Raw genomic sequence first — 15,812 nt, forward strand, 5'->3', positions numbered from 1 at the left:
CGGGCAAGAAAATAAAACACAAGCTATTAATCATACAAAGTAAAATGTACAATGCCTTGAGAGCGCACCGAACGAACCTCGCGGAGGCCGATCGAATCGCGCTCTCGAATCGAATCGGTCGGTGTATCGATTACTATCCTATTATTTCCCTGCAAATATGGAGCAGAGTGTGTATATCATTTGCATCTCGCGCGGCGTACAGAGCGTATGGGCTGCATGCGTACGGGCGGGCGGGCGTATGTTGATGGTTTAAGGCGTTTCAATCACGCCGATATGCGTGGGTTATGGCTATATGCGGTGCTCTGTAACATTCTGTAACATGAGCCAGAAGATCGGGAAGCGATGTGAGCAGTGTCGATGTGCGGGTGCCATATATGCGATATGAGAGTCATGCGACAGCTGATAATGTCCGCAGCTGGCGACAGACAAGGGGGAGGCGAGGAGGCGAAAGGGTTGAGAAGTGATAGTACAAGAAGGGGGTATAGTCCGTCCGGACCCCAAACAACGAACAGACCCGGTAAACACTACACCAGCGAAAAACTGGCACAGTCGAGGGATGCAGCAGTCGTACACGACACCACCGATCGCTCATACGATACGCATCGGACTACCTGGCGGTAGAATGTCCTCATGGCGAGAGGGCGTGACCGTATTCCGCGCGAGCGGACTTGAGTTCTTGAGGTTGCTGTCACCAACCCGCTTGTGCCGCCTACCAAGCAGCGTCGCGTTGTCGATATCCAGCTCGAAACCCTTCGTGCCCTGCGTCCGCCGGCCTCGATCCCGCGTGCCTGCGCGTCCGTCCCAGATACTCCGTTCAACGTGACTCGTGGGCGCAACATTGCGCTTCGCGACAGCCTTCGCGCCTGCTCCGGCGGCATGTGGGACGTCGACCTCGCCGTGGCGTGCCTTGGCATCCTCAATGACATCTTCATCATCGACGTGGTCTTCATCGTCCTCATTGAGACCCTGTAGATTCCCGCGAACGCCGGCACCTCCTCGGCCCTTGTAGGCTCTCCGTCTTGCGCCCTCCTCTTCCATGCGGTGCACCGCATAAGTGACGTCAAACGCCTCTTTGAGCACAGCCAGACCAGGCGAGCGGCCCTCGACAAGACCCCCGCGCGCTGCAGCAAGCAGGGGTGAATCGAGGGGTGGCGCACGGTTATATGCGAGTGGTGTTGGTGGAGGCGGAGGAGCTGGCGCAGCATGACACCATGGGTGAGCGAGGAACTCGTCAATCGTATAGCGCTGGGCAGGATCAACACAGAGGAGATGCTGAATCAGGTCCTTGGCTGCGGAAACAGACACATTGATCGTTAGGCGCCAATGATGTCAGCAATACCAACGAAGCTCCTCACCTGAATGGCTGATGTCGTCCCACCATGGACTGAGGAAGGTGTAGTAACCCCGGGCAACCTTTTCAGTAAGGACGTTGATGCTCTCGTCATAGAACGGTGGGAAGCCGCAAAGGAGGGTGTAGAGGACGCAGCCGAGGGCCCACATGTCAACGCTCTTCGAATAGCGTTCGTCCTTGACGATCTCGGGGGCGGTGTATCCGACTGTCCCGCATGGCGTCATCGTCTCCTCGTTCCAGACAACTTTCGACAGACCAAAATCGGCAATCTTGACACGACCAATGCCTCCTCCGCCAACGCCAGGCGTAAACTCTCCCTCGTCCTCCTTCTCCTCGTCATAGGGGCGCTGTGCCGGGGTCTTAGACGGAATGATTGGTATCCGCTCAAACAACAGATTTTCCGGCTTGATATCCCTAAAATTTCAGTTGAAAATAAATACTCAGAAAATCGAGTCTCAGGAAGAGTCTGTCAGGCACACGCACCGGTGAACTACTCCACGCTCCTCGTGCAAATACCGGATGCCCTGTGCGACCTGGAGAATGACGTGTCGAGACAGGTTCTCACTAAAGTACGTCAACTTGACGATCTGGTGGAAAAGTTCTCCACCCTCCATCACTAAAACGGCCGAATGGTAAGCATCGTTGTCCTGTGGAGCGCCCGTACTGGGGGGTGTTAACTCAATGGTAGAAATGTACTCACACTCGAGGACCAAAAAGTAGTATTCAGGCGACTCCGAGAAAGATATCAGGCGGACGACGGATGGGTGGTTCGTCCCACGCATAATCTGGACCTCTGATAGGGAAAAGAGGATAAGGCGTCAATATGGAATCATCGATAGCGAAGAGTAATCACCCACCTTTGAGGATGTTGGCGCGCTGCGGGCATGGACAACGGCGTCAGGACACCAGATCGAAAATCCAAACACCGGGACAAAAAAACGGGCAAAGTGCTTTACCTCTGTTACGCGCGGCTTCTTCTTGAACTCTTTATTCAAGTGTCTCTCGCCGGCCTAACAGGGTAGCATATGCATAGAAAACACAACAAACAGGAATGGGGTTCAAGGGCCACGTGAACTGGTGGAGAATGGCCTAGTAACGAGGATGACTAACCTGCTGGGAGTTGAGCTCAAACTTGCGGACGACCTTGACTGCACAGGCGAGACGCAATCCTGTGATTAATGGATGATCCATGCATGAATCAACATAAGCACGTACCTGCGACTTTCTTGCCAGTCGTAAGGTCCTTTGCCTTGTACACATTGGAAAAGGCACCACTGAGTGCGAGTGATGAAAAAAGTGGAGTACGATGAGTCAAGCGCCAGCGATAAGCAACAACGCAACGAGCAGACTCACTCTCCCATCTTCTCGAGCAGCTTAAAGTTCTCGAGGCCCTTGTATGTGGGCATCTTGGGCCGCTGGGCGTCTGTGCTTTCGCGCTGATGATGCTCCGAAGGGGCCATCTGGTACTCCTTTTGCGAGGGCTCCTGAGGTGCTGGGGGCTGCTGCTGTTGCTGCTGTTGCTGGGGTTGATGTGGCGATGATTGGTCAGGAGAAGACAAAGAAGCGATATTGGAGCGGGTGTATTCTTGGGGATCGGAGTCAGGCTGTCTGTGGTTTTGATGTTTGCGGATAAGATCTAGGAAAGAGGCCGTGAGAGGAAATGAGCTGGCTGCTGCGGACGATAAACTTTGGGGGGACGCACTCTTGAATGCGTCGACGACGGCCGGCATGTTGGCAGTAGTCTTAGTTGGAGGGTTGGACTTAGAAATCCGAGGGTTTGCAGTGGAAGAAAGGGAACGTGACGGGAAGATAGGAACGGGTCCGTGTCCGAAAAGACCTTGTTATCATGTAGGTTATGAGTCTTGACTAAGCTCCGCTTCCTGACGTCATGCCTCCCTGCTTGAGCTCATTCCATCTCCTCTCCAGGGCGCCGAGGAAACAGACTCCCAACGCGTTACCACTCGGCCCACTCGCCGACGCCTGGCCCTTATGATGAAAGGTATTCCACTTGGATACAACAAGCTAGCTATGTCATCCATCAACTACATACATCATGCCCGCCGCCCTCCCCGCACGCTCCCGATGCTCTCTCCGTCCCGATCATCCTCCCTCTGATCCCAGTTCTGCTCCCGATCCCGTGGTGGCGTATGCACCAGCAGCAGGTGCTGCGCCGGCGACAGCCCGACCAGGCTCACCGCGCTCGGCTTGTTCCTCAGCAAAGGCGTCTCCCGCGCTCCCCGAGGCATCACCAGCACCGGCCGGCTTCCCGCTCTCGATACGCTCCCCACACGGCTCGCACTAGCACTACCCCCGAGCGCTCCTATGTCCGCCGCCCCGACAGGCCCAGCACCGTCCGCCAATGCCGAGGCGTTACCAGCCTGCCCGTCCTCATCGTCCTCTGAGTTCGGCGCCGCCCACGCAATCACGAACACGCCTGCGAACGTCGCCCCGCACCCGTAGAGGAACGTGACCATCTGGTGGAATGTCGCCCGGTTGAAGTCCCCGTACAGCACCGCGGAGCCCGTCACCGCCGAGAGCGTGAACAGCACAAACTGCGTCGGGATCACCAACTTCGCGTCGAACCGCTGCAGCGCCCGATTGAGATACCGGATCTGCAATATCCCCGTCGCGACGAGCACCTAGAACCAACAAGCCGGTCAGGTCGTGTCAGCATGCCATCATCCAAGTATAGGTTTTCGACCACAGATGCAGATACATTGCATGCCTTGCACCCGAACCAATGGCGTGGCGCACGAGCGCATACACGTTTAGACGCATGGACAACGTATACTCACAAGCAAGAGCGGATAGGTGATCCACTCCTTGAACATGTTGAACCATTCCTTGGTCAGCAGCGTCGAGATAGCCTTGGTTGCCAGGACCGTAAAGCCACCTAATATGGAACGCAGGTACGCAAGTTGATGTCATTCGACCCCCCAATGATTGCAGTCAGCTCCGCGTTCTCCTTGCAAGGTACAGAGGTACGTATGACGCAAAGGCTCACCGAATATAGCACAGAGGCCGATGTCGATTAGCACATTCCGGCGACCAGCCATACCACGGCTCAGTGTGCCTAGTACGATGGCCCCCACCAGGTAACACAACGAGAACACGACGAAGCGGCGTTCGCATATGGCTTTCACGAGGGCAGGCGGCGTCAGGACCGGTGCCTCATCCGATGACGGAGATGAAAGTACAACGGTAACGGCGCCGATGATGGCGAGCAGAATACCAAAGAGATCGCGCTGAACATCAAGGGGTCAGATGTCAAAGGAATGTAAGAAGTCTCGGCACACCGTACCTTGCGGAAGCGTTCCCTCAACAGTAGTGGAGCAAAGAAGCAGTTGGCAATCAACGCGAACTGTGGGTCCGGAGCCACCATAGATCCGGAGCCAGAGCATATCACAAAGTCACTTCATGTCAACGTGGTGTTCCAAACATATTCAAGGCACCGCCCACGCACCGTCCCGAGGGGAGCGACAAGAGAGGCAGGAGCAAATGCATATGAGATGAAGTTGCCTGCTTCGCCCACGTTCATCAGCCCAAACCCTAGCCACCTACATCCGTTCATATACACATCAGCATTCACATTCCATGGCTCACATTAATGAAGCACGACATGGACGATATGAACATGAAACACAGGCGAACTCAAACACGCACCACAGCTTCGACTTCAGATACTCGTGCTCACCCTCCTCGAGGTCCTCCATCGATGCGGGAGCTTTGCCGTTCCCCTCCCTTACAAGGGGCCCACGCTCTCCGCGCTCGACGACATCGACGGGCATGATCCAAGGCTCCTCGCCGTCATGCGCCGCTGCGCCGCCGCTGCCAAACGAGGCACGGAAGGGCAAAAAACGCGTGGCGAGGCTCGTCTTGCGACCGTGTTTCGCGGCTGCGAGTGCTGAGCGCCGCCGACCGCGCCCCATCACGCTGCTGCTGCTGCGGCTTGTCTTGCGGCTCCGTGGCTCGTCCCCGGGCCCAAGCGTGATGCCGCCGCCGCTTCCATATGTGATGGAAGGAAGATGCGAGTCCGAACTCGAGAAGAGCAGCGATCGTTCGCTGCTGCTTTGTGGTTGCGCTCTACTGCTGCCGCCCAAGAGGGGAACGGCTTCCTGCGATGCCCAACCGTTGGCAGCTGGCTGCGTTTGTGTGGGCGTGATGCTCCCCGAGCGGGCGCGCTGCAGGGCGGAAGCCGCATGTCGATTGGCGGCGGCGCGTTTGCGGTCGAGGCGCTTGTGCGCGAGCTTCTGTAGGTTGAGGGCGAGGGAGATGAGGATGTTTCCGATGACGGCGACAGTGATGCCGGCTGCGGTGCGGATGTCGAGGTGTGGAAGGTAGATGGAGGGGTCCTCGAGGGGGCTGGGGAGGTCGCTGGAGAGCACGAAAAGTGGTGGAGCCATAGTATATAGATAATATATATTACTTGGTGAGCAGATTTGATCGTTTGGTCGAAGGGAGACGTTGTCCAGAGGTCCGCGATGCTTGCGATCAGCAAAAGGCACAGGGAGGAGTACAGCGATGCGAGGACGGGTTCTGAATATTAAACGGAAGCAAAGGTTATGTGCGGGGATTTCAGAGCAAGCTTGACTGCGATTTTGCGGAGGCCTAGCTAGCGTTGGTGTGAGAGAGCGTGCAAGGAATGGCAAGTGGGTATCGGGCTGAGTGGGTAGTGCAGCTGCTCGTGGCCAGAGGCAGGCTGAGCTGCGATGGAGAGGGGTGGCCGAGTTAGGGCCGAGGACACACCAGCGCCTCGTCCTCGATAAACGGCGTCATCCTCGACTAATCAGGCAATTTATTCCCGCACGCTCTGTGCCAGGCACGTTGTCCGTATTTTGTCTTGTCAGACCTCGATAGCCGTCACCCCATTTCTCACTGCAACTCGTATGCGCGTCCAACACACTTCCCACTCCTTCCCCGCCTTTCCCGTCTTCTCCTCCGCATTCGTCGCAGACAACGAACTCGTCGTCGGCGGTGGCGGCGGCGCATCCCGCACGGGCATCAAGAACAGACTCGTTCGTACATTTCCATCCACATTCCGTCGTAACTTTCGACTTAACACGTATCTCCCCCACCCGTATAGAGACTCTACCGCGTTTCAGATGACCGCAACCTCGACCTCCTTGGCGAGCGCGAACTCGACAAAGATGAGGATGCGCCCATGAGCATGGCTGCACTTCAGAAGGTACGCATATACACCTCAACACGTCTGGTCTGGCTGTTTCCACTAACTTTACGCGTCATTCAACTCAGAACAAGACCTTCGTGTGCGGCATCAACAGCTCTGCACAGAAGATATCGACTGGCCAGAACGACAACTGCCGCGTCTTTGCCATTGAGGGAGCTGAACATACGTGTGTCCTATCTCGCCGTTTTTCACGTGCAACTTGGCACGTACCCTCAGAACCCATTATACTCAGCCATTACCCGCAGAATAGCGCCGAGAGGGACTTGTGGGACGCTGACCTCGAGCAGCGAGGATGACTACCAGGTATGTCGCGCTTGCGCACAGCCACGCGCCAGCAAATCCTGAACAAGTCTCGCAGAAAGTAGCCGTACTCTCCCCAGATGGAACTCTCGTCGCTGTAGCAGGCGAGCGCGACGTGCGTACATGACTCCAATTTCACCACCACCTCATCCTCACTTTCTGTTTGCTAGTTCGCCCTTCTTTCATATCCCTTGCTCAACCCCGTAGCAAGCCCGATCCACCTCGCCAACGGCGGAATTTACGACTCGTCCTTTACCGATGATAGGGTATATCCAATCCTTTCTATCTTTCATCCTTCCTTCTAATTCGCCTTCCTGCCACAGGTCATCCTCGTCACCTCCCAGAACATCCTCGTCTACGCCCTCCCCGACCCCGTTTCCTCAACCTCCCCGCCTCCCTCCCCATCCCCCAATTCCAAATCAAAGAAGAAGGGAAAACAGAAGAACAAATCCTCGCCTACCGCATCCTCCTCCTCTTCCCTCTCGCCCAACGGCGCCTCGTCCTCCAGCAGCACCTCAACAGCCGAGCTCGAGCTCCTCCAGACTCTCGGCGTCCCCGCCCTGCCCACGACGCCCAAGGGCAGCACCGTGATCTTCCGCGCGGCGCGCTTCCGTCCCGGCGCCCCAGACACGCTGCACGCTGTACTGAACGTGACGCTCCCACGCGCGCCGCGGGCCAAGGTCGCGAAGCGGCAGACGTACGTCGGCGTGTGGAAGCTCAAGAAGAAGGGTGAGGGGGAAAAGGAGGATAGCGGGGAGGTTTGGGAAATGGTGAAGAACAGAAAGGTTGGCGAAGGCGCAGCGACGTGTTTTGATGTGAGGTGAGTGTGCGATGTTAGAGTTTATGGCTTTCAAGGATAGTGACTAAGGGCGTCTAGTGCGGATGGGAAGTTCTTTGGTCTTGGGTTCCAGGACTATTCGGTGGGCGTGTTCGACTCGCAGAGTTTACTGGTACGTCTTCAATCTGCCTGAAGCGTTGTCAAGTCATACTGACGGACAATTACTCGCAGCCATTATGCTCTGTTCTAAAGGCCCACGAGTTTGCAATCACAACTCTACGCTTTAGCCCAACTTCGCGGCTCCTTGTGTCGGCTAGTGCAGACAACACCCTGCGCGTCATCAGCATACCTGAGAATCTTGGACAACAAAGTGCGTCGCCAATAAGTTGTGTTTATATTGATGAAGCTGACTTATCCTACGTCCGCTTAGCCTGGACAATGACCATTATCATTATCCTGACGGTCATCATTATACTACTCGCTATGGCACTAGCGAAGCCATAGGACATTCGAATCTCGCCTCCTACCTAGGGTTTTACTTATTTATGCTATATGCGTACCCTCCCTTTGTTTGGGCTTGTCGGCTCGTCAGTATATTATGCGTAGACCTATATGATACATATTTTGAAACATCCGAAAGTAAACAGCGCAAACCACACGATCATGCAGGAGCGCTAGTCGTAGTCCTCGTCCTCCACAAGCTTCCGCTTGACCCCGTTGCCCTGCGTCGGCACCTCCTCCATCGCCTCGTCCGCGTTGCTCCCTTCCTCACCCTCGTCCTCCTCACCAAACAGGTCCTCGTTGTCCCCATCCCCGTGCTCGCTCGCCTCCTCGTCCCCACCAGCGACGACCGGCGCGCCCACACCCGGCGTGCCCGTCCCCGCGCGCATCTCCACGTCCGATGGCGTGATCGGAATCGCCGCCGGCTCCATATCCGCATCGTCCTCCTCTTCCTCCTCCTCCTCCCGCTGCTGCGCTCTCGGCGGGCCGAACCCGGGCGCGGGAATGGGCTTCTGATCGTATTCCTCCTCCTCCTCCTCCTCTTCTTCCTCTTCGCCTTGTATGCCGTCTTCTGCTCCTTCTTCTTCTTCTTCTTCGTCCTCCTCCTCGACCTCTTCGACCTCTTCGTCGTACTGCGGTACGCTGGGCGGGGGCTTGTTCGGCACGAGGTCGAAGTTGACGGACGTGAGCGTGTCGCCGGCGGGCGGGAGGCGCACGCCGAATATTTCGGGGACGGCGGGGAGGGGCGTGGCGTTTACTTGCGAGGCGAGGGAAAGAATGTACTGCGAACGGGAGGCGTCAGTGACATATGTACAATCAAGAGCATTCAGAATGATCAAACGAGAGTGCTCAAAGCACCCCAGTCGCGCAGAAATAAAGCCCGCACAACGCAGAGCAAAACCACACGAGCACGGAGAGGTGGCAACACACACCTCCTTGGGCACCCGCCCGCCAAACTCCCACCCGACGCGCGCCTGGATCGCGAGCACGACGTCGTCCATCTCGACGCGGCCCGTGCCCGAGCGCCCCGCGTGCTCCGCGTACACCTGCGCGTCCGAGAGCACCTGCGCCGTGTACCGGTGCGCGAGCTCGAGCAGCTGGTGCAGCACGCCCGGCTGCGCGTCCTGCACCGTCGGCGTGCTCGCGAGCAGCAGCGCGATCGCCCGCGCCGAGGGCGGGAGCGAGTCCGCGGACGGGTTGCCGCCTTGTGCACGAGACATGAGCTCCTGTGTGCCTAGTAGTGGGCTGTGCGTGAACGCGGTGGCAGCAGAGAACAGGAGACTAGGGCAGGAGGGGAAGTGCAAGCGGTTGTTTGGCAAGAGCTTTAGAAATAAACAACTGACTGCCTAACAGAGTGTAAGCCCCTTTACAAGTCACCATCTGCAATGCCCAGTCTCTTTTCCTCAGAATCGAGTCCTCGTCTACCTCCTTTTGAGAGACTCCTTGTTCTTGGCTCATATCCTGTCGCCTCGCCAATACACCTCTGTATCTCGGTCCTCGCAGAGCTCGCCAGTACTAGCGCCCCGAACACAGAGTCGCTCAGAAGCCTCAGCGCTCAGCACCATGCTCTTATCATCTCGCCCTCACGTCCGAAACTGCTCGCAGGGCTCCGCGACGTCCAGCGCGCTCCGACATGGGTGCGCGACGAGGCAGGCACAGGACGCGTCATGGGTCTCGCTCGTGGCGTGCAGCTCTTGTGCGTCGGAATTCTCCATCTGCGCTGGCCAGTTCTCATGTATTCTTGTGGATCGACATGGTGACCCACCACGAATTGGTTATCAACGCGTCTGAAAACAACCATGCTTCGCACCGCTGCTGGACTTGCCCTCGCGGCGAAAAACGATCAGCTACCCTGCAACACCAGGCGAGCTTGCCGCGCTCCTTCTGTCACTCCGCACAGACGCACACGGCGCCCTTGACAACAAAATGACGCTGGCCGGCCCACCTGCCCTCGTCGTCCTTCACGAACCTTCTTCGTACTTTCTCGACGGCTGGCGAGACAGCGAGTACGTGCAGCCCAAACTCGCCTCTGCGAGCAGCCTGACACGTTCCTCTTGCCCATGTGTACATCAGATGGACCGTATCCTCGTACCTGATGCTCGTCGTCCACGTACTAGGAACCCTCGCATTCCTGACGTCCAAAGAACAAAGGCAAGCATCTCGCCCCGCATCACGCTGTGCTCATCCTCCTCATCATGATGCACCTCCGGACAGCTGCCCTCCGATCCGCTTCGCACTCTTCGACTCCCGCCTCCACACACTCAAGCTCCCCGTCGTACGAGTACCTCCGCCCGGGCCATTCGAGGACACCGGACCTGAGAGAGCTGCCACCTCAGGCGAGGGAGACGACGCAGCCAAGGATGTGCTCGTCTTCGTGCGCCGGTACTTCGAGTGGGTGGTAACCTTCGAACCAGAATCTGACCCAGGGAGCACCGACACGGAGATGGCTGTGGTGCGAACAGCGCGGCTACACAACGAAATGGCGGTATCTCCTGATGAAGATCTTACATGGAAATGGCTGGAAAGAACATCACAAGATGGGGTCCTTCTTGAGTGGAACTGAACGTGCCTGTCTGATCCCAGAGATTGGTCAGTAGCGGGCTGCGTCAGAGCTGTGGCTTCATCAGGATCTTGCTGCGGGTGGTTGAGAGAAGTTCAAATTAGCCTGAGTGTGTGTACATTGCCCTGAAGGGATCTATATCCCCGGACGAAAGCTCTAACTCAAGTGGGCGACCAGTTACATGGGGTTTCAGCCCTGTTACCTAGGAATTAATAACCCTACTTGGGCTTGCTGCCATCTCCCTGCTCCATATTCTGTGCCTGCAACAACGTCTGCATGGCCTCCTAATAAGGCGTTAGTCAATGAGGCTAACACACGTCCAAGCAGGACCTGACAACGCACCGGCGAATTGACGTCTATGCCAACCTTCTTGAGTTCTTCCATAACCTTCTTAGCAGCCGTCCTAAACTCCGCGCTCGCAGCAAGCTGCAATAGCTGGAACTTCGAAGGCATGCCCTTCGTCGCGTCAAAGCCTACACAACACGCCCGAGTTAGCCACACTTCTCTTATATAATCACGACCAAGACAAAGCAACAGAGAAGACGAGCCAGGGCAGAAGGAATGCTCACCCTTCTCTAGCATCAGCTTCCTGAACTCGCCGAGTGCCGCCATCGCCTCCGGGCTGCTCGCGATCTGGTCGTGCAGCTTGGTCCTCCGAAGCGCAACGAAGAACGGATCCGGGCTCTCTTCCGCACCCCGTGCCGGCGACGAGCTGAAAGCCCGAGAGCCTTGAAGGGTTCCGTCGGGAAGCACAGTTGCAGCCCGAGCTGAAAAGCTCGTCCACGGGGAGGCAAGAGTACGCGAACGTGTTGGTGCCGGCACAGATGCTGCAAGAGTGTGTCCAGCTAACCGGGAGGCATGCCACGAAAAGAGACGGCGGCATTGTGAGACGGGTGCGAGACTGGTTCCAGACTTGGGCGCACAGCGCGAAAGGCGAAGGATTTGTCTGCTCGAGTTCATGTTACTTGCAAGTTGCTTGTAGCGGAGGAGGGCTTCGTATGGGGGTGACGGAATTGGTACAGCCGAACGTGCCGGCTTTTATTTGCACGTGTTGGATTCCAAAGCTTATGCCCAACTCGCCCAACTCCGTCAAAACATCTCTGTGGAGCGATCACACAATCCAAAAGTCGTCTCACGACTGTGGGACCCGCAACTCTTGTATCACACTAGAGACTGTAACCATATCTGTTCGTGCAATGAATTTTCAAACCTGGATCATAACAAACATGAAATGGTCATATCACTATTACAGGGAACACAGTACTAGCAATATGACCGTAGAAAAAAAGAGTAACGTTAACTTTTCTGAGCAGCGTGAATCACGTATGGAGTCTAAACGGCAACCGAACCACCCATCCTTCCTAGACAACAGTACGTCAATGTGCATGCTCATGGGTATCTACAACCGCTGAGCAGCATACACAGAGGTTTGTTGGGATACTGCTGAAGCTGGAAAGGTTTTCTTGAAGCATCGAATTGAAGAGGACGAATAGATGGGGCCGAACTTGAACGTGAAACTTGACACAGCGACGGCATAACTTGAGAGCTTGACGATAAAATGAACAAAAGTCGCTATGTGACACAACACAGTCCGAATGAACTTGAACGGGTTTACAAGGGCGTGAACGAGGGTCACAAGGAGGTGGGGTGGAGCATGTCGTGTCGTAAGGTGCGATAGTAATGAGCGAAAGGAGCAAACGAGCGGAGGTTGAAGAAGAAGGTCTTCTAACGCTTAAGCAGTAGCGGGAGCGGCCTCGACGGGCTTCTCCTCAACAACGGCAGCATCAGCATCGGCGTCAGCGTCAGCATCAACATCAGCGTCTTCATTCCTCTCTTCTTCTTCCTCCTGGGGAGTGTTCACAGCAACCTTGACGGCGATGGCACGGCCGCCAACCTCCTTGCCTTGAAGCACCTCGATTGCCTTCTGCTGCTCTTCCTCTGAGCCGACGTCGACAAAGCCGTAGCCCTTGCTCTTGCGAGGCTTACCCCAGCGGCGGCGAACGATCCGCGCCGTCACAACATTGAGACCAGCCTCCGTGAAAAGAGCAGACAGACCGTCGTCTTCGATGCTGAAGCCGAGGTTGGCGACGAAAACCATGGTCTTGGAAGGTTCGCCGGCAGGCTCTTCGCCAGGTTCGCGCTTGGTGCGAGGGGTGCGCTGCTTACGAGCACGAGGCTTCCTAGCCTCGCCCTCGGTCGTGGCGCCCTCAGTAGCGGTAGCCTCGCCTTCAGCGCCCTCAGCAGCCTTACGCTTGGGCTTGCGCTAGATAATTATCAACATGATTAGGATATATGCGCATATATGGACCAAGTCGGCTTACGCTGGCCTTCTTCTTCTTCTTCTTGGGCTTGTCCGCATCGTTACCAGCGGCAGCACCATCAGCGACGCCATCGGCCTTAGCCTCGCCGTTGGCCTCAGCGTCCGTAACCTCGCCGGGGACGGCCTTGTTAGGGGCACGCCTACCCGCGCGCCTCTTGGCTTTTTTCTCCTTCATTTCCTTGTCCTTCTGTTCGGCAGGCTTGGCGATTTCAACAATCACCTTACGACCGTCGAGCTCCTGAGTGTCGAGGAGCTCGACAGCTTTCTTGGCCGCGTCCTCAGTACGGAGGGCGACGAAGCCATAGCCTGCAGAGCGTCTGCCGCGGAGGATGACCTGTGCAGTGATGCTATTGATGGGGAAACGCGTTTCGGACGCATTTTTTGGACGTAAAGAGAAGAGATCGGTGCGTGACGATCATTTACGTGATCAAGGGGGGCGGGAGGCGTGGTTAGTCTATGGCTGTGTAGACGAGGTAACGGGGGTTGACGCACATCTCGTCCTGCACGGGTGCGAAGAAAGTCTTGAGCCCATCGTCCGTGGTGGAATACGCGAGGTTGCCTGCAAAGACCTTGTCGTCGTGTGAGCAATGGTGCTACAGAGCGCGATCAAATGAAGGGAGAGTGTGGGTACCTTGAAGCCGGGGTCCTCGACTACGGCAGCTGGAGCGTTTTCCGTGGCGGGCACGTCTTGGGGTGCTTGAGCCGGGGCGTCAGACATTGTAGAGGAAAGGGGAGAGAGATGAACGAGGAGTGGGGGAGTGTGATGAACCTGCGATCAGAAAAGTCTTCGTAACAGAGAACTTGGTGGTTGAAGAAAGGAAAAACGCGGGACCAGACATCGACTTCTAATACTGGCACAGCGTCCTGCCTCATTGGGCCGCTTCTCATGGCACGAGTACATAAGGTGAATTCCAATTCTAATAATTCTGATATTCTCAAACGCGTATTATAGGCATTGGCATGCTCTTGTGCGTGTGTGATGGCCTCCTTTTCAAAACATTGCCTTGTTGTCCTGCTGCTCAATGTCCTGCCAACAGTACCCGCCAAGACCCTTGCTTATCTGTGCCTGCCCACCTGCTCGCCCTGGCCGGAGAGATTCAGAGGTTGCTATGGCAGGCCCAGACTCTATTCTAGTTTGTCCTGCAGCCGATTCTGGACTGCGATTCGCGGTTGCGAGCCCCCGTCGTGTGGTCCGTGCGTTTGAAGGCCCGACGATGATTAGTCAGCAAGCCACCGAATAAAATAAGACCGTCTCTCGTCAACCGTTGTCACCACTATTTTCTCCCACTCGACAACGCCAGCTCAGGCCCTTTGCTGTCCTTAGAGGTCGTCTCGCTCCAGCACACATTCGTTTCCAATTCACGCTCTTTGCTTTGCAAAATCGCAATGGCATCCAAATTCCTTAACCTCGTTTCTCTCACTTCTCTCGCCGTCCTCGCTCTTTCGTCCTTCGAGGCTGTCGGTGCCACTTCCGTCGACCGTGGCCACGTCGCCCGCCACGCAGCAGCTGCTCACCATGCTCGTGGCCACGACGCGGTCGCCAAGCGCAAGCGCCAGTCTTCCGGTTCTTCCTGCAAGCCCCGCCCTTCTTCGTCTTTGAGCTCTGCCCCCACTTCCTCGGCTCCGGCTCCCATTACGTCTGCTCCGGCTCCCACATCATCGGCCCCTGCTCCCTCCTCGGCCCCTGCTTCCTCAGCCAGCTCTGCTGCGCCCTCCCCTTCTTCGAGCCCTGCTACCAACAACTCCAAGAAGTGGGGTCTCGGTTGGCCCAACGGTGATGCCAGCTGGCTTAACAACTTCGCCGAACTTGGCAACATTGGATAGTACGTCCGTCTAAGTATCACACGTGGAAACAATCTAATCATCCATCATATAGTATTTACACTTGGTCCCCCTCCCTGCCTTCCAACATCCCCGATGGTGTTGAGGGTATTCCCATGGTCTGGGGCTGGAACCAAGTCTCGGAGTTCCAGCAGACCGTCGTTGCCGGTTACGCCAAGTATGCTCTTGGTCCCAACGAGTAAGCACATGGCCTTGTTTCTCAATTGATGCAATTCTGATATTATTCTTCTCAGGCCCAATGAACCTAGTCAGTCGAACATGTCCCCCGGTTCGGCTGCTCAGCTCTGGCGCCAGTACCTCGAGCCTCTCGTGAACCAGGGTTACACTCTCATCTCCCCTGCTTGCACCAACGACCAGGCTGGTCTTGACTGGTACCAGCAGTTCTTCCAGACCTGCCCCGACTGCACCGTCCATGCCATTGCCTTCCACTGCTACACCACCGATGCGCAGAACTGCATTGATTTCGCTCAGCAGCTCTACGATACCTATGGCAAGCCCGTCTGGATCACTGAGTTCGCCGATCAGAACTTCACCGGCGACGGTGGTCAGGCTTCCATGGATGAGATCTGGGGCTTCGCCTCTCAGCTCAAGGACTGGGTCAATGGCACCCCCTGGCTGGAGGCTGCCTTCCCCTTCGGTTAGTATTACGATTTATCATCCCACCGGCTCTTCCTGATTTAACTCTGTGTAGGTGTCATGAACGACCTCCAGGGTGTCAACACCTTGAACGCTCTCCTCAACACGGCTGACAACATGCCCACCGACCTCGCTTACTCTTACTTCGGTTGAGCTCGCGCTCTTGGCACTGTCCATGTGTGATATGCTCCAGATGCAGTCACAAACCGTTTATACCCTTCATTGACTGGAGTGATAGTTTCGCCTCAATTTTCATCTTCTAATTCATGGAACAAGTGGTATATGGTAATACGGACTAGTATTGACAGTATATCATGACCTAACTTTTTAGACTCA

General features: G+C 56.2%; 8 protein-coding genes across 8 annotated transcripts; 3 read left to right on the plus strand and 5 right to left on the minus strand.

Moving 5' to 3' along the window:
• Positions 1 to 14: 14 nt before the first annotated feature.
• Positions 15 to 2,954, minus strand: CONPUDRAFT_103074 (Pkinase-domain-containing protein). Its single transcript, XM_007769758.1, has 9 exons — positions 2,705 to 2,954; positions 2,567 to 2,625; positions 2,462 to 2,499; positions 2,308 to 2,361; positions 2,209 to 2,227; positions 2,052 to 2,144; positions 1,835 to 1,967; positions 1,356 to 1,765; positions 15 to 1,289 (listed from the first exon to the last, which is right to left on the minus strand). The coding sequence occupies exons 1-9, from the start codon at positions 2,809 to 2,811 to the stop codon at positions 589 to 591; spliced, it is 1,614 nt and encodes a 537-aa protein (XP_007767948.1). The 5' UTR covers positions 2,812 to 2,954; the 3' UTR covers positions 15 to 588.
• Positions 2,955 to 3,337: 383 nt separating this feature from the next.
• On the minus strand, positions 3,338 to 5,847 carry CONPUDRAFT_122849 (DUF803-domain-containing protein). The gene is made up of 7 exons (XM_007769759.1): positions 5,439 to 5,847; positions 5,015 to 5,246; positions 4,815 to 4,908; positions 4,653 to 4,712; positions 4,356 to 4,596; positions 4,147 to 4,244; positions 3,338 to 3,990 (listed from the first exon to the last, which is right to left on the minus strand). The coding sequence occupies exons 1-7, from the start codon at positions 5,752 to 5,754 to the stop codon at positions 3,403 to 3,405; spliced, it is 1,629 nt and encodes a 542-aa protein (XP_007767949.1). The 5' UTR covers positions 5,755 to 5,847; the 3' UTR covers positions 3,338 to 3,402.
• A 390-nt stretch (positions 5,848 to 6,237) lies between these two features.
• On the plus strand, positions 6,238 to 8,121 carry CONPUDRAFT_153085 (uncharacterized protein; the record flags this gene model as incomplete). The annotated part of the gene is made up of 10 exons (XM_007769760.1): positions 6,238 to 6,366; positions 6,435 to 6,536; positions 6,605 to 6,705; positions 6,827 to 6,842; positions 6,898 to 6,954; positions 7,010 to 7,105; positions 7,163 to 7,659; positions 7,717 to 7,789; positions 7,849 to 7,987; positions 8,048 to 8,121. 10 exons carry the CDS (start codon positions 6,238 to 6,240, stop codon positions 8,119 to 8,121), a joined length of 1,284 nt encoding a protein of 427 aa, XP_007767950.1.
• A 75-nt stretch (positions 8,122 to 8,196) lies between these two features.
• CONPUDRAFT_103083 (TFIID-31kDa-domain-containing protein) lies at positions 8,197 to 9,400 on the minus strand. The gene is made up of 2 exons (XM_007769761.1): positions 9,051 to 9,400; positions 8,197 to 8,900 (listed from the first exon to the last, which is right to left on the minus strand). The coding sequence occupies exons 1-2, from the start codon at positions 9,336 to 9,338 to the stop codon at positions 8,292 to 8,294; spliced, it is 897 nt and encodes a 298-aa protein (XP_007767951.1). The 5' UTR covers positions 9,339 to 9,400; the 3' UTR covers positions 8,197 to 8,291.
• Positions 9,401 to 9,503: 103 nt separating this feature from the next.
• CONPUDRAFT_153087 (uncharacterized protein) lies at positions 9,504 to 10,681 on the plus strand (the record flags this gene model as incomplete). The annotated part of the gene is made up of 3 exons (XM_007769762.1): positions 9,504 to 9,814; positions 9,966 to 10,124; positions 10,192 to 10,681. The coding sequence occupies 3 exons, from the start codon at positions 9,504 to 9,506 to the stop codon at positions 10,679 to 10,681; spliced, it is 960 nt and encodes a 319-aa protein (XP_007767952.1).
• A 79-nt stretch (positions 10,682 to 10,760) lies between these two features.
• On the minus strand, positions 10,761 to 11,718 carry CONPUDRAFT_136737 (uncharacterized protein). Its single transcript, XM_007769763.1, has 3 exons — positions 11,248 to 11,718; positions 11,021 to 11,151; positions 10,761 to 10,962 (listed from the first exon to the last, which is right to left on the minus strand). Exons 1-3 carry the CDS (start codon positions 11,636 to 11,638, stop codon positions 10,897 to 10,899), a joined length of 588 nt encoding a protein of 195 aa, XP_007767953.1. The 5' UTR covers positions 11,639 to 11,718; the 3' UTR covers positions 10,761 to 10,896.
• Positions 11,719 to 11,861: 143 nt separating this feature from the next.
• On the minus strand, positions 11,862 to 13,777 carry CONPUDRAFT_81738 (uncharacterized protein). The gene is made up of 4 exons (XM_007769432.1): positions 13,630 to 13,777; positions 13,491 to 13,567; positions 13,000 to 13,345; positions 11,862 to 12,941 (listed from the first exon to the last, which is right to left on the minus strand). The coding sequence occupies exons 1-4, from the start codon at positions 13,714 to 13,716 to the stop codon at positions 12,411 to 12,413; spliced, it is 1,041 nt and encodes a 346-aa protein (XP_007767622.1). The 5' UTR covers positions 13,717 to 13,777; the 3' UTR covers positions 11,862 to 12,410.
• A 607-nt stretch (positions 13,778 to 14,384) lies between these two features.
• Positions 14,385 to 15,629, plus strand: CONPUDRAFT_153090 (uncharacterized protein; the record flags this gene model as incomplete). The annotated part of the gene is made up of 4 exons (XM_007769764.1): positions 14,385 to 14,821; positions 14,875 to 15,018; positions 15,074 to 15,477; positions 15,532 to 15,629. 4 exons carry the CDS (start codon positions 14,385 to 14,387, stop codon positions 15,627 to 15,629), a joined length of 1,083 nt encoding a protein of 360 aa, XP_007767954.1.
• Between the last annotated feature and the right edge of the window lie 183 nt (positions 15,630 to 15,812).

The sequence above is a fragment of the Coniophora puteana genome (assembly GCF_000271625.1).
Source record: "Coniophora puteana RWD-64-598 SS2 unplaced genomic scaffold CONPUscaffold_5, whole genome shotgun sequence".
In the NCBI taxonomy this organism is placed as follows: domain Eukaryota; kingdom Fungi; phylum Basidiomycota; class Agaricomycetes; order Boletales; family Coniophoraceae; genus Coniophora; species Coniophora puteana.

What these genes read in the sequence shown, in the direction of transcription:
- CONPUDRAFT_103083 (XM_007769761.1), bottom strand. Translation starts at nt 9,338, where the DNA reads ATGTCTCGTGCACAAGGCGGCAACCCGTCCGCGGACTCGCTCCCGCCC. An exon ending in GCGGGCGGGTGCCCAAGGAG is followed by an intron (nt 8,901 to 9,050) that starts GTGTGTGTTGCC and finishes TCCCGTTCGCAG; the next exon opens with TACATTCTTTCCCTCGCCTC.
- CONPUDRAFT_136737 (XM_007769763.1), bottom strand. Translation starts at nt 11,638, where the DNA reads ATGAACTCGAGCAGACAAATCCTTCGCCTTTCGCGCTGTGCGCCCAAG. An exon ending in GAAGCTGATGCTAGAGAAGG is followed by an intron (nt 11,152 to 11,247) that starts GTGAGCATTCCT and finishes CGTGTTGTGTAG; the next exon opens with GCTTTGACGCGACGAAGGGC. An exon ending in GCATAGACGTCAATTCGCCG is followed by an intron (nt 10,963 to 11,020) that starts GTGCGTTGTCAG and finishes ACGCCTTATTAG; the next exon opens with GAGGCCATGCAGACGTTGTT.
- CONPUDRAFT_122849 (XM_007769759.1), bottom strand. Translation starts at nt 5,754, where the DNA reads ATGGCTCCACCACTTTTCGTGCTCTCCAGCGACCTCCCCAGCCCCCTC. An exon ending in TGAGGGAACGCTTCCGCAAG is followed by an intron (nt 4,597 to 4,652) that starts GTACGGTGTGCC and finishes CTTGATGTTCAG; the next exon opens with CGCGATCTCTTTGGTATTCT. An exon ending in TCACCTATCCGCTCTTGCTT is followed by an intron (nt 3,991 to 4,146) that starts GTGAGTATACGT and finishes TGTTGGTTCTAG; the next exon opens with GTGCTCGTCGCGACGGGGAT.
- CONPUDRAFT_103074 (XM_007769758.1), bottom strand. Translation starts at nt 2,811, where the DNA reads ATGGCCCCTTCGGAGCATCATCAGCGCGAAAGCACAGACGCCCAGCGG. An exon ending in CTGCTCGAGAAGATGGGAGA is followed by an intron (nt 2,626 to 2,704) that starts GTGAGTCTGCTC and finishes ACTCGCACTCAG; the next exon opens with TGGTGCCTTTTCCAATGTGT. An exon ending in GGACGACATCAGCCATTCAG is followed by an intron (nt 1,290 to 1,355) that starts GTGAGGAGCTTC and finishes CTGTTTCCGCAG; the next exon opens with CCAAGGACCTGATTCAGCAT.
- CONPUDRAFT_81738 (XM_007769432.1), bottom strand. Translation starts at nt 13,716, where the DNA reads ATGTCTGACGCCCCGGCTCAAGCACCCCAAGACGTGCCCGCCACGGAA. An exon ending in TCGAGGACCCCGGCTTCAAG is followed by an intron (nt 13,568 to 13,629) that starts GTACCCACACTC and finishes CACGACGACAAG; the next exon opens with GTCTTTGCAGGCAACCTCGC. An exon ending in GCACCCGTGCAGGACGAGAT is followed by an intron (nt 13,346 to 13,490) that starts GTGCGTCAACCC and finishes CCCCATCAATAG; the next exon opens with CATCACTGCACAGGTCATCC.